At 40.3% G+C, this 25,749-nt stretch overlaps 1 protein-coding gene across 1 annotated transcript in view; it reads right to left on the reverse strand.

The window, feature by feature from the left end:
- The window catches only part of grm2a (glutamate receptor, metabotropic 2a), a 34,583-nt gene that overhangs the window by 522 nt on the left and 8,312 nt on the right, over positions 1 to 25,749 (reverse strand). Inside the window, exons 2-5 of the mRNA XM_063474149.1 lie at positions 20,067 to 20,806; positions 6,614 to 7,451; positions 4,025 to 5,088; positions 478 to 655 (exon numbers count right to left, since the gene is read on the reverse strand). Coding sequence (XP_063330219.1) covers positions 478 to 655; positions 4,025 to 5,088; positions 6,614 to 7,451; positions 20,067 to 20,594 — 2,608 coding nt within the window. The 5' untranslated portion in view covers positions 20,595 to 20,806. The remainder of the gene's footprint in view (positions 1 to 477; positions 656 to 4,024; positions 5,089 to 6,613; positions 7,452 to 20,066; positions 20,807 to 25,749) is intronic.

Below are 25,749 nucleotides of genomic sequence, written 5' to 3' on the forward strand. Positions count from 1 at the left end.
TAATTAACTCATGGATGATGTGGAATGCAATGCAGCTTGGTTTTTTCTACTTATGATATGTATATTGAAGCACTGTATTTTCACTTAATTATCATAATAACACAGCGCTCCTGCAATTACACATTCTGTTCAAATCTTATAGAAATGTTCTAAATAAACAGACTTGGATTTTTTATTTACTTATTAAACTTATTAATTTATTTTTGGCTACACCAGATCTGCACCATCAGGGATTTTCTTGTATGGGGCCATTTTTGGTATTTTAAAAGGTTTTGTTTGGTTTTTTGTTTTTTTATTATGTATGACTTAAAAAAGACAAAAAAAAGGTTACGTATAACTCCCAGTGTCAGAAGTATGACAGACAAGTGTGACACAGTGATAAAGCATGTACCAATATTTTCATAATAATATCAATTGTATTATTATTATTTAATATTTGTTTCAGTTTCACGAGTTTTGCTGTATCTTGGGTGGTACCTTGAGAAAAACTGGAGCCGGGGCCGGTGTTTACACTGAAGCGGGTGGTGTTCACCCTGAGTGTACTGACATTCTTCTGTGGCTGGAACAGGATGATGTGGATCTTGGGAGCAAAGAGGCAACCCAGTACCACCGACCCACTGAGACTGACCGAGATACACATGGTAGTGGTCTGTACCTGGAGGAGGAAACAAAAAAACAAAAGGTAATAATTTTACTCCTGAAACTCCAAACTGTTGTGTTTCAGAGGTACAAAAACATGTACAGTAAGAGAAAAGTAAAGTCACATTTCTAGATTGCCAAGCGTTGAGGGAATTCCCATATACCTTAGAAGTGCTACTCTTAATTTCACACCTGTGGTTGAAAACGCTCGAAAGTTGCTAACTCTGTATATGGAGGACCATTTTTGCAGCTCAAGAGTATTCATTCTGAGCAGAAAAAAACCCCTGAAGTCAGAAAAGAAATGATAAGTACGTCTTTCATAATTCAGAATCAAAGCCAGGTGCTACAGAGGAGGAAGGGGATTGTTTATCAGCTGGGATTTCTAACTAGAGGTGTTAAGCGATCTGTTTATTTGCTTGTCAATCAACTGCATAACCCTCGCTCCTTTTCGACTCACCCTGCCCACATCTTGCTATGCATCTTCAGTCTGCTTCTTGCTTTCCAACGCTTTCACAGTCTTCTTTTTAGCTTTTCTCAGTGAGAAGATATAACACAGCAACATGGCAGGTGCATTTCTTTTTCGCAAGACGCAGCAGGTGTCTGTCATCAACCTGAATGCTAATGTCGATATTAAAATATTGTGGGTACCAAGTGTGATGCTGTGCACTGACAGCTCCACAGAAAAAGCTATGCGAGTTGAGACAGAGATGTAACTGGCACAGCGTCAGTTTACCTGGTTTATTTTTAAGGGATATTGTTTAATTATTATTATTACTCTCTCTGTAAATTCATGACTTGAATATAGATTTTATGACTAATCAAGAAAAATTATTGATATATATACTGTATTTCACACTTTTGAAACATAGTGGTTAATCACTATGTGTGGTCATGTACCATGTAGTGTGAAACAGCTATATCACTAAACTGACCTTTAGTTGCATCGAGTTTTCTAAGTTGCCATCTGCAGTGAATTCAACATTAAGATTCTCCTCACACCACCTTTGAAATACAGTGCACACTGACAGGCTCAGGTGCTGTGTTGTAATGTAAATTCACAAAGCCTCAGATTCCCATTTTTTCACTATATATCTAAACTGTAGTTTTGAAAACATGGAGTAAGTGTAACGTACGGATGCAAGGCGGCTGTTTAAAAATAATAATCTCACCAATCCCAACGTGGACAAAGGCTAAATACGTTTGGTTTTGAATAACACCATGGACAATACTGCATAGAAATAACCTGTTAAGTGGTTTTAATAATTCACAAGTTGTTGCAGTGAAAGAGCACAAGGAAGAAGGAATCTGCTTTTCCCCTTATATTTCCCCAGATGTGTTATATTCTGGAGTGTGGCGGGCAGGATATAGAGCATGGCTGCTACAGTCTCTCTTCAACCTTGTTTTTCGCTGTGTTGACCTTTGATGCTGCTGTTTTTGTTGCACAAATACAGCATTGTCTCTGTGTCTGTGTTCAGCTAACTTAATTCCTACAGAGGCCCTCGGAGATGAGAGATGAAATTCCTCCTTTTTATTGCAGGTTTTACTGTGCGTTTATTGAAAAGCTTCCAAGTCTGGCATGGATGCCGAATTTGCTAAAGTCACAAGTAATTTAAAGATCAGTTTAAGATTTATTCGATATTTAGATGTCGAGAGAGGGTTTTTTTGTTTGTTTTTCAAACTGCTGAACTTTAAACTTTGGACAGTGAACAGTTACTTGCTATGCGTTTGGTATTCAAGGAATTTGTGGTTCACCTCTTGCTTAGTTTGATTGTGTCTATCTATATATCTATATGGTGACTATATATTTAGTGGTGTTACACTAATTTTAGCTGAAGGCAGGTGTACCCTGCCTCTCACCCTAAGACAGCTGGGATAGGCTCCAGCGCCCCCCACGACCCTGAAAGGGATACGCGGAAGCGAATGGATGGAGTTTGGAGCTGAAGGAAATCAAATTTAGGAAAGGTCTGTCTAAACACACTTCTTGATAGACTTCACAAGCAGTAGTTACTTTAAGTATTTTCTGTAGCCTTCGGTGATTTTATAGAAGCACTTTGAATTTTAACAGTAGTAGCTATTTAATTAGTTTGCATTTGCTGCTGAGATGACCAGCTCTGGCATAAGAGAGGAGCCCTCTTCCCCCAGCGGTGTGGAGAGCATCTTAAATATTTCATTTGGTAATCAAATGTGTTATTCACGGCTCAGTAGATTGTATTTAGCTTAGTTTAACATTTCATGACTGCCTACTACAGATCTGTATTTGTTATTCAGCTGGAGGTTTGCATCAGGCTGTGACAACAATTTGAGAAGAAGTGTAAAGCAAGGAGAACGCTGGTAATGTGTCCCTGCCTGTGAAAAACTAGAGACACTGTGCCAACTCAGTTGCTTCAGTAATTATTCATCGGTCAAAGGGGAGATTTGCGTCTATCTGATGAGCCTGTTCAGGCTGCGAATTGCGTTGCCTACGGGGCCTGGAGGAAGGGTTCCTCTGAGCCTCACTACAGTCCCAAGACAGAAAGCACAGCTGGGACTCAGCAGCCCAGTCTTTCACACTCCATTCCACACAGCTACGCACAGGGACACACAGGGACTTTCAGTTCCCTAGCAGCCCTCATGGTCTAGCCTGTCTTCGCCATGTTTCTGTAGAGGCAGCTGTGTCAGGAGGTTCCGCTGTCTTTCTCCCTTCTGCCTCTGTCTCATTGCACGTTGTTCAGATCCCAGTGGGATGAACCCACACAACTCAGGCCACCTTTTCTCTGAAATTCTATCAGTTTAGTGTATGATCCTATTCAGCAGATGTCTGGCTGGCTGTCTGCCTGCCAGTTATTTCATTTAATCATAAGTAGTGTATAAAATGAGAGTGAAAACAATGTAACCAAAACCATAGCGCACAGCACATTTTCCCCAGAGAGGATCTATCTTTGAAGTTCTGTTAAAGTTTTACATGAGGTGCATAGTCTCATTAATGGGTTGCTCTCACTCCCCACGTTATTATTTAAACATTAGAGGTAAAATAAGGTAGTGAAAGTGTGCTGATAATCATAAAAAATTGAAGCAACTGTAATAAAGAATACATATTGTTGGGAGCCACAGGCAATGCAGATATTGCTGACAACTGAATCGATATTAACTGGCATTGCATATAAAATTCAAATTCAAGCCCAGACAAAATTATCATTATCTACAAGGATGTATTCTGGTCAGACTATAGAAATCTAAAGCCATCTGAATAAATAATTTATTGCAAATGATTATCATCCCATGTGTGTGATTTAGAGAAGAATTAATTAACAGTCAGTGATAGTAAGAAGTCTGTGCATTCCCCAACTTCCATTAAAAGGGCTGTGTGTGGCTGCTCGAGGAGCAGGTATAAGCTCAGTTAACTCACCCTGTAGTCACTGGCAGTAACATAGAAAATGGGCTGGAAAGCCAGCCAGATGATGCAGGTGGTGTACATGGTAAAGCCGATGAACTTGGCCTCATTGAAGTTCTCGGGGCATTTGCGGGTTTTGAAGGCGTAGACTGTGCAGAGGATAATGAGGATGCAGTTATAAGTGAGAGACATGAGCATGCTGGAGTCCTTGCTGTTACACTTCAGGGTGACCACATCTCTCCTCTCTGGGTTCACTTCCTTCCTCACCCCTGGGGTCTCCACCAGCAGCCAGACCACCACCACTACCAGCTGGCAAGAGATCAGAGCACCACAGATGGCAACCTGGGAAGCTGGGCTGATAAAACGAGGCCTCTGGGCTCCATCCTTCACTCCACTGAAGATCCGAGCAATGCGATTGGTCTTGGTTAAGAGGGCTGAGTAGCAAACGGCAAAAGAGGTGCCTAAGCCTAGCCGGCGTAGCGTGCAAACAGCTGTGGAAGGTTTGGCGATGTAGATGAATGTCATGCAATAGCACATCAGCACTCCAAGCAGAAGAATGTAGGAGAGCTCACGTCCACTAGCCTTCACTACTGGTGTCTCATTGTGTTTAAGGAAGAGGCCAATAACAAAGAGTGTACACATGATCCCTAGACATGCAATGGTGACAGGGCCAATGGCCCAAGCGTCTTCCCAGCGGATGTATTCCTCAGGCAGATCATAACAGCCTGTCAGGTTGGCCAGGGGCCACTGTCCAAAGCTGCAGTCAGCACAGGTAAACTCATCGTGCAAGTACTGGTAGGGCTGACAGGGGATACAGATCCAGCAGCACACATCTCCCGGCTGCATACTCTTCACCTCATTCTTCCTGCAGGGGTCACTACACTGGGAGGTGGGCACAACATCACCAGGCCAGGGAATCAGGCTGTGGTTCAGGCTCAGGCTTTGAGCCCAGTAGCCGACTTTACGGTAGACATAGCGTTCCCCGTCTTTGTGATAGTGAAAAATGTTGTAACGACCAAGGCTGTCTCCAAAAGTATCAAAGCGGACTATATTGTCTCTGTCTGGAGGACGAAAGGGGGCTGAAAGGAATAGAGAAAAAATAATATGTAATAGTAACAGATGTAAGAGATTCATAAAGAGTTTGGGACTACGGTATAAAATGTAAGGTATAAATATCTAAATTGGTCAACTTTGTAACATTTTAACTATTCAATTGTTTTGGAGCAACAACAGTGTGGACTGTGAACTCATATGTTATGCAACTCATTCTGTTTGTTCTGAAAGGAGAGGCTTATCTTTTAATATTTGCCCCTCAATATAGACTCCATGACTGTGAAAGGACACAGGTGCAAACTGGCAATTTACATGATGGAAGTCACAGTCTGAGTCTGTTCCTGGATGGAACAATAGGATGGAGATTCAGAACACACAGGACCTTATATGGCAAAATGTAAATTCATGGAAATCAAAGCAGAAATGAGCTATCATCTAAAAAATTGAAAGGTTACCTGCATATGAAAATTAGTGCTTGGGCCAGCTGTTAGTGATAATTTTCAGTACTGGTTAATCTACCTGCTATTTTCTCATTTATTTAAATAAGATGTTAAAAGGTTGTAAATCATGCCTTTTATTGTTTACTGGAGTATGAGGTCAATTTTTAATCACCGTTACTCATTTAATCTTATTATTAAAAGTTATAATACTAATATATTACTCAACTTATTATTTCCTAAAATTACAGTTAATAAAATTACAATCAAGTAACTGCTTCAGTCTGATTACTGTGCTAAACAGCCATTCTTTTACATACACTGTAGGGTTCCTCATTCAATATTTTCATTTACAGCCTACATATCTATCACACGTAATGATTTTAGTGGTCCACCTGTTTTTGTGTGTTTTCTCCTTAGAGTGTTGCAGTGTCTCATGGGATAGACTAATTTAAGGCCTTTCATCCAATTTTAATTCTCTGGATAGTAAAAATCCTTTGGGTATTTTATTATTTATTTATTTATGTTTTTTTTAATTTAGAAATCGTGAAATCCAGCACAGCTGGATACAAACACGGCGGTCCGCATTTATCTCATATCAATGAAAATGTCAGTATTTCCATAAATCAAAGCTAATTTGCACAAGTAGGAGCATTTATATTGGAAAGCCAATCACTTACGATGTGTGTGAAGTGATGCTGTTACAGTAGTTGACACTTGTTTTGTGCTGCAGCTTTGTGTAGACAAGCAGGAAACAAGTGATATTTTTTAAGCTGTGTCTGTTTTGTTTTAAACTGAATAATCCATTGCTCTTTTCACACTTGCATGCATGACAAAAGCAGCCTCCGAGCACAAGGGTGAGGAAATTGTTTCATCTCTGCTAATTGAATCATTATAGAAATGTTCTCTGGGTGCAGCGAATAAACATGCAGACTTAGTCTTAAATTTAACATTTTATGGAAATCTAAATTGATTTAACTCAATCTGGCACCATCTAGTACATGCATTGGTACCTGAAGTTATATTTAGTTTTATATACAGATGTTCAAATAATGACAAACATATTTCTTTAAAGCTTTGCTTAAGTAATGTTAGTTCATTAAGATTCACTCACCATCAATTTTGACCTTGAGAATATAGTCTCTGTAAAATTTTCGTCCATTGCCAGGTTTAAGAGCATCGCACACCTTGGTGGAGTTTGGGCACAAGGCTTGCCTCATGTTATGTAAGGCAGTAGCCATTGCATAGACAGCATTCACTACAAACATGATCTTGGATTCTGGTTGAAATGGAACCTCCCGGAGCGAGTGTTTCCCACAGCCTAGATCATGGAGGCTGCACTGGAACTGGTTTTCCCAAAACTCTCTGAACCAGGGATTCCTGGTATTGTTGTATGGATGTAAGGAGGTGAAGTAATCATTAAACTTGGGAATTTGATAGGAGGAAAGTTCAATGGTGAACGCCCCATCTGCCACAGCTTCACTTCCCCTCACCACGCTCTCCTGGGCTCCCCAGCCATCACTTGCCACCCAGGTGAAGGTCACATTCATGCGGTTGGCTGCTACCAGCAGTTCACGGGCATCTTCGCTGCGGGTAAACAGAATGACCACCTTGGCGGTGGACTTCTGCTGCAGGGAGCGGATCACGTTTTCATAACTCCACCGGCTCATGGAGCGGCTCACCTTGGCCGAGGTGGCAATGCAGATTTGCCGGGCACGAGCTTCCTGTTGGAAAGCATCAATGCCAGTCTCACCGTAGTCACCTTCTGATGCCACTGTCGATACGTATGTCCAGTTAAAGTAACGTAGGATCTCTGCTATGGCTTTAGCCTGGTAAAAATCGGGGGGCACGGTGCGGGCAAAGTAGTCATAGCGGGACTTGTCGCTTAGCTTGGCACTGGTTGAAGCATAGCTGATCTGAGGGATCTGGAAAAGTCGCAGCAGGTTGGCAACCTGGAAGAAGGGAAAGATAACAAATAAGCCTTTATTAAGTATTCATAATATGAACATGCAGTTCCAGTTTTCTATATTTCTACACAAATATAACCAGAAAAGATGTTCACGCAATAAAAGTAGATAAGGAGACCATGGTTAAACAAATAAAGCAAATACTATTTATTTATTTGTGTATTTATTGAGGAATAGGTGTTTCACTATAAATCTGTGAGTGTGAAAAGTAGGAAAGCTCTGGGATCAGCAGTTCATGTAAAGGTGAAATCAGAATCCACTTCTATTTAACGAACAGGAATATAAGGCAGCTAGATTTTCACAACACATGTATCAGGATGGAAAGGGTTATAGAGCCTAAAAAGTTTAGACTGCACCAATTTACTGTTAGATAGACTGTGTACAAATAAGAAATACAAATGAAGCTTATAATAGCCCGGGAGGTCGTCACAAACCCAGGGCACCTCCTGTGCAAGGACAACCCTCTTTCACTGGCTACAACAAAAACAATAGTCTTCAATCCAGGGCAGCTAAAGGTCAAGTGATTGAGCCAGAAAGCTGTTTGACAAATGATTTATGAAAGAAAGAGATCAAAATAGAAGTTTCTGGTTAGGGTTAGGCAAGGTGGTGGTAGCATCAAGGTTTGGGCTTATTTTCCAGCATCTAGGCCAGGTGAGCTTTCTCCATCATGGATGAAATAATGAATTGTGAATTAAACCGCTAAATACTAGAGGCAAACATTAGGCAAACACCTGTATATGAACTGAGTTTAAAATGTCAAGCAACAACGCAACGACCCCCAGCACATGAGTTATTCTATCAAATAATGGTCAAAGAAACAAACAAAGAAAACAAATCTGACGGAGCAAAGAATTCACGTAAGAAAACCCACCAACATCCCAGTTTGAACCTGCTCAGCACTGAAACCTGAGATTAGCATTGAGGAACTAAAATTCCTCAAAACTAATGAGCAGGTCTGATCCACAGTCACCTGAAACAAACATTCCCATGCTTTTGCCTCTGAGAGATACATAATATTAGATCATTGTCTTCACTAAATAAATCACAATGTGTAACACAGTTGGGTTGTATTTATGAATGCAATGATATGCAGCCACATTTATGCAGAAAATCTCAAAGGGTTCACAATATTTTTGTCACAACTATGTTTTTTCTTTCAGACTGAAGCGATTAAGTTGTTAAAGTTACACAGAAAACATACACGGACCATCTGTGGGATTTGTTATAATTGCCTATTATTAAATATATTAACGAAATTAACTACACTACGTGTTTTCCCCCTGCAGATGCAATTAGTCTCCCTTCATCCAGGCTCCTATTTCTTAAATGGACCCCTGCTAGTCTCTTTAAAACTTAACACTCCTATTGAATCAGTGGTGAGATCCTTGTATGTCTTTAACAATTGCAGTGACTGCCTGTCTACCTCATTATTTTTGATCTGTAATGCTTTCAACAAAAATAAACAATAAACGTGTGGAGCACAAATGGCTGAGTGGCTACAGGTGGTACACAAAGTAAACAGAATAAGAAGGAACACATTTTCAGAAAAGTTTCCGTTGAGAGAAGAAAGAAGCATGACAAGACAGGAGTAGAGTGAAACCGAGGGTAGGGATGAGAGTGAAATGACGTCAAAGTATCAAAGAATCTCAAAACTTTGTATTTTTTGTGTAATAAGCTTTGTCAGTGCTGTGACACTGCATGCTGTGTGTGCAGAAGACGCTACTGACTAACTTTTGCTTCAGGCACTTCTGTGGGAGCCTAAGGGGAGTCAGTCTGATCAGTCAAAAGAATGCCAACCTAATTATGGCTGACTTTAATGCCGACTCTCACACCAGCACACTCATGGCGCTACATCCTGAATGCCAATGAGTCATTCTTAAAAAAGTCAGAAAGGAAATTCACATTCCAGCTCATCCAGTGTGATTTCTTCTATCATTACTATATATTATCTGCATGAAGCTGTAGTGAGATCAACCTGGTTTACTTTACAAGCAGTTTATAATAGTGGCACTGCAGTTTATTTCCATTTTAACTGTAGTATTATTTTGACATCTATTTAAAAATAATGGCACTAATTTAAGTGCTTTGATGTATCAAAAATCATGAAACTAAGACAAAGTAAAAGTATGGCTACATGTGAGGCTAGAATAGTATTCCTAAAGGTAGTAGCAAATATGCAAATTGCAAGTTATTGGTAACAAATCACTTGATTTGGATGGAAAACAGTGAGGAGCAAGGAATAAGCAGGTCACCTCAAATAACATAGGCAGACACTTCTTAGATGAGAATTTATCTTTATAGAAACACAGAGCAATGCACTGAAATGTCCCCTTAGATCTGCTGTGATGTGCCTGGATTTAAATCATCAGAGCTTTATAATTCTGTTGGATCGTAGTGAGATGAATGTTAAATGAGCCAATCACAGTGATTTCCAGGCTGCTAATTTTATTGAAATGAATGACAGGATGTTTCACACAAAAAATGATATGCACAATCAAGTGCCACTGGTCTTGTTTTTTTACCACCACTCAAACAGGCACAATATCAAACACTTTTACTAGTGGATGATTTAGAGCTTTTATTTTGCTTCTTCTGTAGTGTAGCAAATGAAACACTATGAAAATCCAGGTTGTTGAAACACTTTACTGATTTTTTTTCAAAGGTTCGTATTCAGTGAGAGTTTGAGGTCAGCTGGAGGAACTCTGATTATGCAGAAAGGCCTATACGTAATCACATTTCTACATAAAATCATCTCTCTCCATAAACCATCGTGACAGCCATTCTCAACATGTGGTAAAACAGCTGGCAGTACTGTGCTTGCTTGCTTTAGGAAGAAATCAGAGCATAACTTAGAGTGCAAGTGACATGTAAACACATTTACCAGTTCACCCTATCAGTAATAATCAGTGTACTCCATAATTCTTTCATATTTGCAGTGGGATACGTTTCCTAACAATTGGGGACATTCACAATTTTTTGTGTTAAATTGAGCTTTGTATGTATTTTCTCCTGTATTTTTTTCCTAATTTAATATTTACATAATGATATCAGCATGTTGGTGATCTCTGACTACAAAAAAGGACAGTAATGTTTCCAAAAAATCAAGGTTTGCTGATATCATTAATATATTACTAGCTGTGTTGTGCAATGTGTTTCTGTCATGGACTGCAACTCCTGACTTAAGCACCTTGATTATCACCATCTTGATTTTTTCAATCTAGACATCACAGGTGTGACAGCTCACCCTCTATGCTTCCTGCTTCTCCCTGTTGACTTTCAGCAGCAGTCTCGGTGGGTCGTCAGAGAAGTGGCTGCACCTGAAAAGAGGGACTAGCTAAGGGTATAAAGCTTGCGCTTTCAGTCTATCCCCTCTCTCTGTGACTTCATCTATTAATGTGTTAGTGTCATGAAAATGGCTCTCCTTTAACCTGGCTAAATCACCATGGTAACTAATGCTAACCTGATCAGGAAAAGGTTTTGTCCTGAATTTTTGATTTAAAATTAGCTTGAAGTGCCACATTTTCACTGATAGTTTTATTTACTACATGTTTTAATTGCAATATGGATTTTCTGCTGGTGGAATACATTTTTTGTGGAAGTTTTTACACTGTAACATCAAGAATGAAGCCCAGCTGTAAAGTTACAGCCGCACAAACAGTGTATTGCATAATTAATTTGGTGATGCAGAAAATCTTTACTTGTTTTTATACTTGATTCTAGTCTTTTATACACTGTTTGAACTGCAGCTACTAGAACACAGAGCACATACCAAGAACACCTGTCCAGTCAATAAATGTAATTTTACTCTAAGTTATCTAGAAACTGAAATGGTTTCCACGTCTCTTTTATTAAGCTGTAATGTTTCCAGTTTGAGACCTCTAATGTACTGCCATCATGTTCAAAATCCCAAGATTAATGATTTTCTGCAGCATTATATTCGTATCTTTTTTTAGACTTAAATGTTCTATACATTTTTATTTTTACTTTTTATCACCATTTTATCATCATCATCATCTAATAGAATCACTGATTGGAATATGCATCACTTCCCTATGAGTCATACGAGACATGAAATGCATGTGTGAGCATGCACAAAATCATAAGCTGAAAACCAAGTTTAACAGAGAAAGCTGATAACCACCATCACCACCATCACCCCAACCCCACCAATAAAAAAGCAAAAAACAAAAAACTGGATGTGTTTAACATCTTCATAGTGTTCGCTGTTATATAAGGAACAAAGGCTAAAATTTCTTTTGGTGTACTGATGGTTTAAACCATGTGTTATATGCTCAAGGATGATTAATTGGTGAGATATAAAATGAACTTGAAAAGTAGAAAATTCAAACTAGAAATTGCTGTGAAAGATGTTTTTCTTTCAGTTTAAAGTTTGTATTCGCAACCTGACTTTAGCATTAACAGAAAAGCAGCTAGAAAGTCTAAGAGGGCTCCTGTAGGCAAGAAACAGACTGTCATCGAGGGATTCCGTTTAAGGCCTGTGAGTCCCGTGACTGTTAAGCTGAGGGTATTAACCATCTCTGAGCTGTTCTAGACAAAGCTACTGAATGAGTGTTGGTGCCTTCACATGTCAAGAAACAGACGTGCTATTGATGCTGGGAAGACCAAATTGGTCATCTGAGAATACTCACTGGAAAATTCATTAAGTATACCTTGCTGGTATTGGGTTGGACCCTCTTTTGACTTAATTTTTCATAGCATACATTTAACAAAGTTCTGGAAACATTCCTCAGAGATTTTTGTCTATATTGACTTGATAGGACAGTTGCTGCAGATTTGTCTGCTGCAAATCCACGATGCTAATCCCCCAAAGATGCTCTCTTGGATTGAGATCTGGTGACTGTGGATGCCATTTGAATGCAGGGAACTCATTGTCATGTTCAAGGAACCGGTTTGAGATGATTTGACCTTTGTGACGTGGCGCATTATCCTGCTGCAAGCGTACACAAGAAGATGGGTACACCGTGGTTATAAAAAGATGGACATGGTTAGTGACAATATTCAGCCAGGTCATGGTGTTTGCACAATGTTCAGTTGGTACGAAGGGGCTCAAAGTGTGCCAAGAAAATAACTCCCACGCCATTATACCTACCACCCACCTGAACCATTGATACAAGGCAGGATGGAGCCATGCTTTCATGTTGCTTGTGTCAAAGAACCAGAAACCGAGACTCATTAGGACCTGACAACATTTTCTCAGTCTTCTATTGTCCAGTTTTGATGATCCCGAATGAACTGTAGCCTCAGTCCATCTGCTTCAAGGTTCAGCGTGTTGTGCATTCGGCTTTCTTCTGCACACCTTGGTAGTAATGAATGATTGAGTCATGTCAGCTCCAAGTATACTGCCCATTCTCCTCAGACTTCTGAAATCAATGAGGCATTTTCAGCCAGAGAGCTACTGCTCATTGGATATTTTCTTTTTTCCAGACCATCCTCTGTAAACCCTTGAGATGGTTGTACAGGTAGACCAGCCTATCTGGTACCATTCAAAGTCACTTAAATCATTTTTGTTCCCCATTCCCATGCTCAATTTCAACTTCAACACATCAGCTCGATCATGTCTATATGCCTAAATGTAATGAGTTGCTTCCATGTGATTGGCTGGTTAGATATTTGTGTTAATGAGGAGTTGAACAGGTGTACCTAACAAAATGACTGGTGAGTGTATTTCATTGTGTTAATGTTCATACCTGAATTCACCAGCTGCCTTTTGTTCTCTGGTTCCCTTAGGTTTACACCACCTGCAGCTTGATGCAGGTGGTTGTTACAGCTTGCCTCCTTTGTGTCTGCATTTTGGCCCCTTTGATCTGAACTCTATTTCTCGGTAATTCTTTTTATAACTTAGCACGCTGCTTATAAGGAGGTTGTCACTATCGGTTGTAACAAACTTTCCTAATCTTTGCCTGATTTCTGTCGTCACTAGAATATAGTATGATAGTTTGATATAATGATGACATTTATATAAATATCTGTCTAGGGTACCTAATATTCCACCTGTAGTATCAGTACATTTCACGGCATAGTTTTGTTGCCATGATTTTCTGTGCACAGTTAGAAAAATAAAAACATTTATCTGTGCTGCTGAAATTCTTCAATGCTCACAGTGATAGTTCTCTGTGGGGTGTTAAATGGAGCTGTAATCCACTTACACGTAGCTTATGAAATCTTGTATCACACAGCGGCAGGCATGACACTGATACAACAGGCTTAATGGAAATCATTATATAGATGTTTATATGGCATGTATTAAAAAAATGACAATTTAGGGTCGAGGCCACTGGTAAAATAGGATAGTGTGTGCACAACTTCAACAATCACCATTTTTCTTTTTTCTGCTTATCCATTTATTACTCTTGTCATCTTGATTATTTTTTAACATCATTACATTCCTTTAACCTGGGAGGTTTTTGCCAGCTGGCTTCTGCGGCACAAGGATGCTCAGTCGAGAATGAACTCCCGACAGGTTCAAAGGAATACAAAATATGACAGGAGAGGGCAAGAACTTGAGGAATGAATCCTGTCACTGGAAAATCTGTGGCAAAAGAGGGAGCAATGTGAAACACATTAAGTCAGTGTCTACAGGAGAAAGGTTTTTATCCTGCAGTCTTTTCTGTTTAACAATTTGCACTCGGAGGGTTTCTTTCTGCCTGCACCTGCAGGTTTTAAGAAGGTCCTGAGAATGGCTCTATAAATGGCTATATATAGTCAGACCTGCATGTGCTTCTTCATATCTGGTGTTGTACAGTAATTTAATGTCAATAATAATACTTTTGTACTGGAAATTAAAGAGGGAATCTTAATCTTTAATAAATTTGGTTAATTTAGTGGTCGATATCGCATATGTTATGTACTGGAATTCATTTAAGTGCGTAAAATTTATTGATATAGCACTTATCGAGATAAAATTGCATTTGAAAAGTAAGGTTCAAAAGTTCAAAAGCTGAAACCTTAATTACATAACTTTGGTGTCGGACCACCACTAACACTGCTACTAGTACTTACTTTTTGTAGGCAACAATTGGCATTTTGTCTATTTTTTTTGTTTTGACAAAAAAGACAGCAGGTGGTGTACAAATATAAAATCTTAAAAATTAATGCAAAGGGGAAACTGAACACTCATTAAATTAATTTACTTGAATGGATCAGAATACTAAACTATACATAACTGCCTTTGGTTTTAGCTGTAGTGTATGGCTTCCAGTCCCTTACATTCAGCTATAAGGGATCATGCTGCCTCAGACAGCACCTTATTTAATTAAGAAAATTAAGAATTGGCCTAGTGTGGATTTAGAGCTCAGGGTCTGGTTCTGAGCAGATTACTGTGAAAGTGGTTTCCTACCAAGCAGTGAGGGCATGCCTGATCTGGTAGCAGCACTTGGGCCGTTCTTCTCAGCTGTCATATACTGCTAGGTGGTAGGAGAACAATGAAAATATTTCAGATTGCATGGCGGACAAGTATAAATATATATATACAAATTTCAAATGTAAAAATATGCTTTGATCTTTTGGAGATATGGAACATATGTTGCACTGATTTTTTTATTATTATTAATTCTTCAATGGCAAACAAAGCATTTTATATCATCTCCCCCTCCACCGAATCAAGTTTTCTCTGATTGGTTGACCCACATAAACAAAAGGTTTCAACAGCAGGTGGGCGGGACTATAACTACATATATATAACTATATTAATGATATTAGTGAGGTAATTGCCATACAGAGCTCATAGTTTAAAAAAAATGTTTTATAAGAAAGTGTTAATAGCATTCTGATTTTTGTACATCGACCTCGATATAAAATTTTGGCCATGTTCATTATAAGCAATCCACCAGTGTATATACGGCAGTAATGAACTGAATTTAACATACTAGTGAGTGGGTGAGATGTACTCAAAAGAAAAAATTTAAAAGCGAGAGATATACAAGAACACAGAAATAAGAAACAGTGTCCTCGTCCAGAAAATATCAGGCCTCCTTTGTAGAGATGTCATGATTTTTTTTTCTTTTTTTTACACGAAAAGCCCATCTGCTCTTCCCAGAAGACTGTTTCTGTGTGCTTCTACAGCAATAACACTGTATTCCCAAAGCAGCAGTCCTTAGCTCCACTCAGTATCACACACACACACGGCCCACTGCAGCACTGTGGAACACTCAGGCAAACACGCACACGGGGAGTGGACATGCATGCACGCACGGCACACGCACGGTGTTATCATTAGCAGTGGATCATTATCAGTTTATTTCTTATCATTTAGTTGCTTGGCAACAGCTTTAACAGAATAGAAATATGAGCTGTCACATACTTGGAGCAAGGTTGTTTTTGATCAGGTCCTGCCCTCTAATGCTGCTGGATAATACGAGTCTCCTTTATGCTGCAATAGTCTTTCAAAGCCCCCAGAGTCATGCGGCCATTCAGATTACACTAAATGAGAGGCTACGGCTGCACTTCCATTCATTTTAATGTCAGTCACTCCGCTTTGACATGTACTGCTTTTATTCATTTTCATTTTTTTTGTCATTATTTCAATTTCATCTTATTAGATTTAAATCATATCTGCCAGATATGGTCAGTACAATCCAGCCGGACACTGGTGTTAAAAAGCCTCAGACACAGAACAACAAAATTGGGGTTCAGCTGACTTTAAGTCATGTTATCATTCATATCCATCATATAAGAAAGAGTCGCTATGCGTGTGTGTGTGTGTGTGTGTGTGTGTGTGTGTGTGTGTGTGTGTGTGTGTGTGCGTGTGTGTGCGTGTGTGTGCGTGTGTGTGTGTGTGTGCGTGTGTGTGTGTGTGTGTGTGCGGTGAACATGATATTTATTTCAACCGCACAAATAGTGGATTTGGTCAGGCAGCTGAATAATCCAATCATACGTGAATTATTTACAATTTCAGGGCGCATTCTTCACTTTTACCCATGAATAATGCATTTTGCACAGCATAGCTTTACCGATACGTTTCATCATTATTATTCTCCGGGGCTTGCGTTCTGTCATGTGTGTATCCATGTTTAAATCCTTCATATGACTCATGTATGCTCTGGAGATTGGCACAGTCTACCTGCAGATGAAGACAATTCTAAAAATAGTCTTCTTTGCGGGTGATAAAAATGAAATTCTCGAGCTGGCTGAAAGCTCATATATATAAATATATCCTATTATTTTGCTCACACAGTTTAGTCTTCAAATGTCAACCAGACTGCTCATATCAAGATCAACATTTTTTTTTTAATTCCAGCATGGATCCTTGTGAATCCTTGATTCTGTCTTGTGGATCAGTTAAAATTGCCAGATTGGAGCAGAAGAAATTCCAATTATCCACAAAGTTGCCGTTATTCAGAAAGCGCTTTTATCCAAATACCCCGGAACAAGCCACGTTTCTGCCTCCAGACAGCGATTTTTGTATGCTGCTCTGAAACATCACAGTGTGTTATTTTCCATTGTTTGCGGATTGGTTCCAGAGTTTTTTGATTTTTTTTTTTCTTTTTAAATCTATCCGTGTTTTATGCCTGAGCATTGTTCTTTTGTGAGCACTTGAGTATTTGACATTCCAGAGGTGTTGTTCTTCTAATGCGCCCCGGTGATTATGTTTTGCCTGGGGATGCTCTCATACCAGTGAGTCATATTCAGCACCGAAGACTGCTGTCGGGGTAACAAAAAGTGGAGTCCCGTCCGTGTATTAATCAGAATCCGGCCCCGAGGCTAGATGTTCCTGGACTGCAATTGTAGAATATAATGCACCCTTTCTTTAACCCACCCATTTAGGACACTGCAGAGTGATAAAGCTAATGTCCCCAGTTATATAAAAGGTATACCAACAAAAATTAATATAACGTGACACCGGATGTGGACTGGCAAAGTGCTTCAGTGTCTTTGCTTCAAGTATAGAATGATATGTCCAGAGGGTAAACGTGTAACTTGTTGGTGCTTCACACATGAATAAAGATGCTGAATGTAAGCGAGCATGTCATCACAAGGTCATTACTCACCTTGCACTGATGACCCACTGTTTGGATACTCCACAGGGAAAATGGTCGAGGCTAAAAATTTGAATCACCCAAAGATTTCTACATGTACATTTAGTCAAAGCATCCAGATGGCATCACAGACTTCCCCCAGACTGTTTAAGATACAGACTTGGGGTTGTGAAGTGCTTTGACGCCACATGACGCCATGTGACACACTCCATCTCCTTCACTCTGTGATCAGATTTGCATGTCGGCGTCTCCGTGTTTCTGAGAAACATGAGCTTTCATTCCATCCCCCCCTTTTTTTCGTCCTCTGTGTGCATGCACACCTCTGCCAATCTACCAGACAGCCCGGCTGCAACCACAGATGGGGAAGACAGGACCTACCCTGCAAGAGCGTCATCAAACTTCGCCTCCACACTTAACTCAATCTGGGCCCATGTAGCTGCAGCATGGCTAGGCTGGCAGCCAGATCCGCCCCCATATCTGCGATTGTCACACCACAACACCAGCAGCACAGCACAACACGCTTCTTCATTGTGACAGATTTAGACAGCACTCAGCGTTCTCACCACCTGTCAGTTCGACATGTTCCACCACGTCGCCGGACCAAAAAGCGTCTTTAAACTAATAAATGCTGCTTGTCCTGTAACTGCCTTGCCTTTGGGGTGAAATACACACATGTGTATTAACTCTGTGCCATTCGCACAGATGGGCAGACATTATAAAGTTTCACTCACTCAGGCTGGTTCACCGAAAGGTCTGACAGGCTATAGATTATATACAAATGAGGCAGTTACAAAGAACAGACACATTATGTGGAGATGATTTCCAGCAGCAGCACAAAAATATCACATATTTCTCATGGCCCAAATGCATATGTTTGTGGAAGAACACTGTCCCAGAAAATAGCAGTAAATCTTTAGAACATTAGGAAGATTAAATATGATTATGTGGTTAAAGTTCATTTTAAAATGCTAGCAAGTGTGTAAGAGGAGGGCAGATTTATTTGCATAATCACACACTCACCAACCAGGCGTGAGAAAGAGACGGCAAGCACACCTCATGACTGAACTTCATTACAAGTTATTTGTGGTATTAAAAAAAAAGACATCTGTATCCTATGGTGTACTTCTACTATGAGGAATATTCAGCGAGAAGCTAGGGCAGACCTGAGACCTCAGACTTGTAATAGCATACCCATAAATTACCACAAGACAAGGGCACTCTCTGAGGAGCCCCAGATGCAGAGTTTTGCTAAAATTACAGCTCGTTTATCAACTCCTTCATTTTCAAACTTTCCTTTTGAACAGGAATCCCTCTATAGGTGCTATAGGCACGACTTCCCTTAAGCCTTTTCCCTATAGCTCTCCAGGTGCTCTCCACCTGCAAAGTGTATCATTTCTTTACATGTTTGGTATTATTTTATGTCAAGACTACAGTAAATGAAGATGTTTGCATTTACATAGCACCTTCCCAAACTTACTAACCATCATTTACTCATTTAAAAACTTTTGAAGTTATCGTATCAATTTTTTGCAGAATAGAGACAGATTTTTCATGTGCCCACTATAGCTAGTGAAGCAGCTGTTCACAGGGAATTAATTATTTTTGGCTTAGCATTGTGGGCATGTCTATATTGTAGACAAATCATGACTAAAAAGTGTGCATAGACGCTTCCCCCAGCCTATTGTCCTGTCATACCCAGTGGGGAAAGGTTGCAAACAGCACACTGCCACTGACAGGGGTTCCTGCAGAGTCTGTTGTTTATCGGCGACCTGATTCCAATCATTGTTTTTGGATGAGCAGAAGTGTGTTTCTTTTCCTCCAACAAGCAGATATCTGGAACATGAAGCTGCATATCTCAAGTGAGGTGAACCGTGCTCTTCAGATGAGACGGCATACTGGGTCGTCTGGCTGGCTGAGCCAGGATGATGAGTTTGGATTAATGCTTTAAGGCATGTATATTTGTGGATGTTTACAAATCTCAGTTCTGCAGGACGCACAGTATCTCTTTTCACAATGACTTGAAATTGCATTTATGTGGCAGCCATATTACAGCTGAAGATTGGGAGGCCCAATTAGCAGAGCTTTCATCGCATCAGCTTGAGTGAGCCGAAAGGAGCACTGCTGCTGAGAGTAATCATGCCATCACTAGTCATCCTGTCAGCCCGTCCTGAGTGCAACATCTGTAGCATGTCTGCCTCTGACAGGACCACTGCTGAAGTGTGAATTACTGGGAAAGAGAAAGAGAGCTTCCAAATTAGATCAGCCAAGCACATGGGCGTACAGGTAAACAGATCCTTCTTGCGGAACTGATACTCATTAAGTCCCTGTGTTAACATCTCGCAAGGGGTAATTGCACGTGGTACTTAAGTCTAAATGGACAGTTATATGACAATCCATCACAATCACTCTTGGGTTTGTACTCCCTCCCCTCTCTGGCGCTCTCTCTCGAGCCTACAGTAACAGCTAAAAGTGAAGTTCATCTTTTGAAAATGGTCTCTTTGACAAATTTAATGCAGAATTTTGATCAGTTTATTTATTGGCATAAAGCTTCTTTAAAATAACAAATTAAAAAAAAATAAACATTTCTGTTTTCACTAGTCCTTACCTGAATGGAGACATCGCTGTAGGACCCTCCTATGACCCCGGAGATAGCCAGAGGGACATCATCATGGATGGCGTAGGAGCCATCAGGGCACGTGTACTCACTGTCATCCACTTTGGTAAGGGAGGCCCTGACAAACTCTAGGGATTGCTCCAGAGCATAGGTGTCCTTAGAGCATGTGTCCAGTATATGAGCTCCCAGTCTGAGCCCATGAAGGATGTGTTCATCCTTATTGATTTCATCTAATGCCAGGAGCATGGCTTCCAGTCTCTGGATCCCTCTCTGTGCATTGATCTTTCCACAGTCCTCTGCACCCTCGCCCTTCTGGTGCACAGGGAACAGGCCACCGATCATCAAATCTCCCTCCAGTGTGATCTCTTTCTTGGTGTCAGTGTTGTAACCCACCACAGGCAAACCCTGGGGAGCCTGGGCAAAGAGAGACACACATAAGCACAGCAGGCTGAGGTTGGACAGCCAGAGGGGTCGGGGTTGAGGGCGCACCCCCAACACAGGGGCTTTCCCCAATGACATATCCCTGGGCAAAACAAAGTCACCGTCCCGCCTGCGATTTCTGGTCAGCGTCCGGTCGGCTTTTGAATACGGCGGCACTGAAGAAAAGAAGGTGCAGCAGCAGCCCCACCAGATCTCAAAGCTCCACTGTTTTTATTCTGACAGAGGCCATTTACAGCATCATTGCCATCCTCCGCGTCCTTCTCTTCTTCAGAGTGTTTGTAGATTACAGCCTGCAGATCAAACAGAGAAATGCAGTCACAGCTTTTGAGCTGAAGTACAATGATCCCTTTGTCTCACAGACTGTGCGTCTGCCAGGGACAGACTCAGCCCTTGGAAATATTTAACATCTACACATTAGTAAATATTTGTATCCTTTGATTCTTATTGATGATAGATGTGACAGGCAAGACAGTGAAAACAAACACTCTTCATTTGTTAACTCTCACCACACAGCTGGAGTGAGTTCGCTACCTTAGACAATTTTCTTTTCCAGTTTGTTTTACAGTTTTCATGAAGACCAATGTTTTTCTTATCCAGAGTTATATGACATGTCTAGCTTTGAAATAGTCAGCTTATAAAGCAGCTTAAGGACAGGGTTCACTATTAGATCAGAGTTCACTGAGAATAGCAAAAACATCCCCGTAATGGCTTTCCCGTGTTTTCGGGCAGCATACAGTTAATCTCTCATTGTCAAGGGCCTCATTTAGTGAGCGTGTACGCTACACTTTTGGTTCTGCTTTTCTCTTCTCCCTCCATTTCATCCCCTCTATCTTTGTGACCTCACGTTGCTTTTCTTCCAAGGCAGATGATTGTACAACTCTTTTATAATCACATGTGCACATGCTCCTGTACACCGAAAGTCGAGAGAGATAACAAATCGTGTCCCGAAGGAACATTTTGTCAAATCACATTAAATGCTCACAGAGTCTTACAAAAACAATATTTATGCACAACAAAAGAAAAATACGCGCAAAAATAAAACGAGATGGATTTGAGGACTCTGTTTTGAGCAAGCAAATTGATTTTGTTGCCAACAAATTGAATTAGTGGGATTTTATCTAGAGATACATGAATATACTTCAGTCTTCACTCACTGTTTTGGAACATGATTTATTTTCATAGGTTTGATGAAACGCAAAATTAATGTGGGAAATTCTTAGAAAACGAAAAAACATTTTTGCAAGACCAATGTGAACAAGACAAACAGTGCACTGGGGGTGCAGATGTTCAGTAAAAGTGCACTGAAGCTGCCATTTGGGTGTTAAATCACAGCCAGTTACACTGTGTTTATTTAAAGCACTTGTTCTCGAACGATGGGTCAGATACCCTTTTGTTTTTAGGGCACACAGTTTGTTATGTTTATGTTTGGAATATAAGAAATTAAAAAAATTCTCTGGATTTGTTTCATTTGTGTAATCATTACAAACATATAACACAGTATATAAAATGTTATGGTATGATGCTGTTGTCATTGGAAAATAACAGTGCTCAGCTCTTATTATGCACATTATTATATATAGTCATAACTAATCATTATTATGTGTATTAAAACCAATGACTAGGAAACATTAATAAGTATAATTCCATTGTTAATACATATATGCCTTCTAAAAACCTGTTTTTAACTATAAATTTAACATTCGTTAACCGGTATAATTGGACAGCGTTACTGAGGAAGGTGTGGTAAAGGTCACTCCTCACTCACAAAGCACACTGAGTCTTCTGCAGTCAGTCTTGTGTGATATGATGTGATATCCATCTATCCATCCATTCTCTTCTGCTTATCCAATTCAGGGTCGCGAGGGGGCTGGAGCCTATCCCACCTGCCGTAAGGCAAGAGGCGGAGTATACCCTGGACAGTTTGGCTAAATGATGTGATATTATGGACATTAAATATAAGATTAAGTATAAGTTCAGAAACTTATTCTTACATAATAATATGATTGTTTAGTGTTCTCCTGATGGTGGTTTTTACAAACGTGAGCATTAGTCAATGTGAGAGTGGCATAGTTGCTCCAAAGTTACCCTGGTTCCTTTGTGACTTTTGAGATTATCAAAGTATACACTCACCAGACATTTTATTAGGTACATCTTTCTAGTACTAGATTGGACCATGTTTTGCCTTCAGAACCAGCTAAATCCTTCATACAGATTCAGACATCGTCAGCAACAACACTCTGGTGTTTAAATGATGCTCACGTGGTAATATGGGGCCTGAAGTGTACCAAGAAAATACCCCCCACACTATTACAACACTAGCAGCCTGAATCGTTGATGCAAGGCACGATGGAGCTATGCTTGCATGTTGTTTACACTAAATATCTGACCCTACCATCTGATTGTCGCACCAGAAATCAAGATTTATCAAACCACTGTTCTATTATCCAGTTTTGGTGAGCTTCAGTTTCCTGTTCATAGCTGAGAAGAGCGACACCCGGTGTGGTCTTCTGCTGCTGTAGCCTATCTACTTCCTATCTTCTGCATACCTTGGTTGTAAGCAGAGATGATTGTGTGGGAAAATCCTAGCAGATCACTTGGTATTAAAATACTCAGAGCAGCACATTTGGCACCAATAACCACACCACATTAAAATCACCTCAAGTACATTGAGTTGCTGCCATGTGATTAGCTGATTAAATATTTGCATTAAATTGGAGTTGAACAGGTGTACCCAATAAAGTGTCTGGTGAGCATAGTGCCACTGACTAAGCGAATTCTTTTCTTTTTCTTGACATTTGAGCAATTAGTTATCTCTAAATGTTATCCTCAGCTCTGTAGAACTTTGTCTGTTTCTGTTTGAAAGCTATGAATTCATTAATGACACACTATGGATGGATCCAATAAAGGTCCACAGCAATAACAATTATGCATAATGACATCTATTCTGGCGCTGATGGAAAACCTTACCAGCGCAACTAATGTCCAGTGATTGTGCATGTATCAGTGTTCAATGTGTGGTGAACTGCAGGAGTGCAAATGGGGCTTATAAATGTGCGCCCAGCTCCACGGTGACAGCAAAACAGAGCCAGGCGTACTTGTGGCTTTATAAATCTGCTGAAAAGATTGTGCATGCATATTTCTGCTCTCTGTGCATACACAGCCTTTTAGTTGTTAATCTACGCAGAGTTTTATGCGTCTGTTCCCTGGTGTCAGTTCCCACAAATCCCAGAGGCTTAATTAAGCAGCGTGTTGAGTGTGGGACAAGTTTATCGGAGTAAATTATTGAGCTAGAATGATCTGTCTCAAATCCATTGTCTCACCAAGTCAAGTAGGCTGACAAGCAGTAATTATCTGTATTGATGAGAGATTATGAAAACAGAGCAGGGGGATATTAATGCGCATATGTCTTCAAATCCATTTAAAAATACTGACTTACCTATTAAAACAACATAAAGCTCTCAATGGGATCAGGCTGCAGACCACGTTCTTTGGGGTTTTTCTCTGTTTCTCTGTCTACCCTCTCTCTTTTTTTCCGTCTTTTTCTCTGTTGTTTCCATGGAAACTTGCCAGTAGATGGAGAGGGTGAAGGGAAAGTGGAAGACAGACCAGGACAAGTGGGCCAGTCTGATCATGCATGGTGCCTGGTCTTATGGGAGAACTGGGAAGCCTGCACTGTTCACTGACCAAACTTATCAAATTCCTGCCAGAGCGTTTCATGTTTTGCCTTCTAAACAGCAGCCCACCCTCAACCGCGACTGAAATAAAACAGCAGAAAGACGCAGCTAACACCGCGATCGTTTTAATATGTTATCTTTGACAGATTCTTAGTTGTTTAAAAATTGTTTGATGAAGAATTATCGCCTAGGAGATGCTTCTGGTGCATGCGCGACATACTTTACTGGGAAACAAGATGTGACATGTAGCGTTACACTTCAGGAACCATCGGTGAAACTTAAAAGGTCCTTTTTCTTCCGCACAAAATAATTGTGTAGGTGTCAGACTTTCCATTTGCTCCCTCAGCAGCTTGTCAACAAGTGAAACTCCAGTGCAATCGCCTGCGCTACTTGCCGCACGTACAAAGGCAACCACAACAAGCGAAGGAATATGACTTTGTACAAAAAGAACATTCTAATGTTTGAAGAGTGTATTCCGGATTAAGTGTAGCTCTCTGCCACATTAAAACACAGATGCACAAGTTTTCACCAAATGTCTGAGATGTAAGCTGACTAAATGTATTTACTGGAGATTCTGCAGGGGGGGGGGATTGTCTGCCATGGCTCTGGCAAAGCACTTAAGCGCACAGTCTCAAGGGAGAAGGGTGACAAAAGGATTTCTGACAGACACATTGTCAGTCTCTTTTCCGATCCTGCATTCCCACTGGGAGCCTGTGTGTTGCCAGTGGACTCCATTTCTCTGTTCAGTACACTCCGATATGCAACCTATCATGGTAGCAGACAGACAGACTCCTGTTGGAAAACCAATCTTTTAAAAATTCCAGTATGTCCATGTGGAATACAGGTTGGGATTCTCGATCCCATCAAAATGCTACTATTTTAGGGCAAAATAAATTAGGCAAATTCTATGTATGTAGACACAAATGTATCTGAAATTGAAAATCAAAGGAAAGGTTTGACATTATACAGCAAATATGAAGTTAATTATCTGTTCAAATACTTTTGGTTTTCTCAAATTAATAAGATTTTTCACAGTTAAGCTATGCAATTTGTTGTATTGTAGATCAGTGTGGTGCTGTTCCAAACTGCTGTGTGTATACTTAAATGACAGACGCTAAGAGCGATATTTACACTTTAGATGTAATACCCCACCCAAGATTCTGTCTACATGTTAACTTCAAAGACAAACTGTTCCTCTCATTTTTTCCTCTCCCCTCCTATCCAGCCATCTACGTTTCTGTCTCCACCAGATGGCCTTTTTAATTCTGAAGTGTAAAGCCTGCCAGCCTCTTACACACTTCAAACCAGACTGTGCGAAGGAATTGGTTAGGGGGGTGGGGTAGTCAATGGGGGCTGCAGAAAATACAACAAAAGATAGCAGATGTGAGAGGCAGGGAAAAAAAGCAGAGGGAAATAAAGAGGGGGGGCTAGGTTTGAGGAAGATGGTATCCAGAGTGATTTTTTTTTATGACACTCATTTGCCCCAGGAGTGCAGCATTAATATGGTAATATCCCCCGCAGGCAACAGAAAGTGTTGAAGACTGGAGGTCATTTTCTGT

The sequence above is a fragment of the Pelmatolapia mariae genome, linkage group LG5 (assembly GCF_036321145.2).
Source record: "Pelmatolapia mariae isolate MD_Pm_ZW linkage group LG5, Pm_UMD_F_2, whole genome shotgun sequence".
NCBI lineage: Eukaryota > Metazoa > Chordata > Actinopteri > Cichliformes > Cichlidae > Pelmatolapia > Pelmatolapia mariae.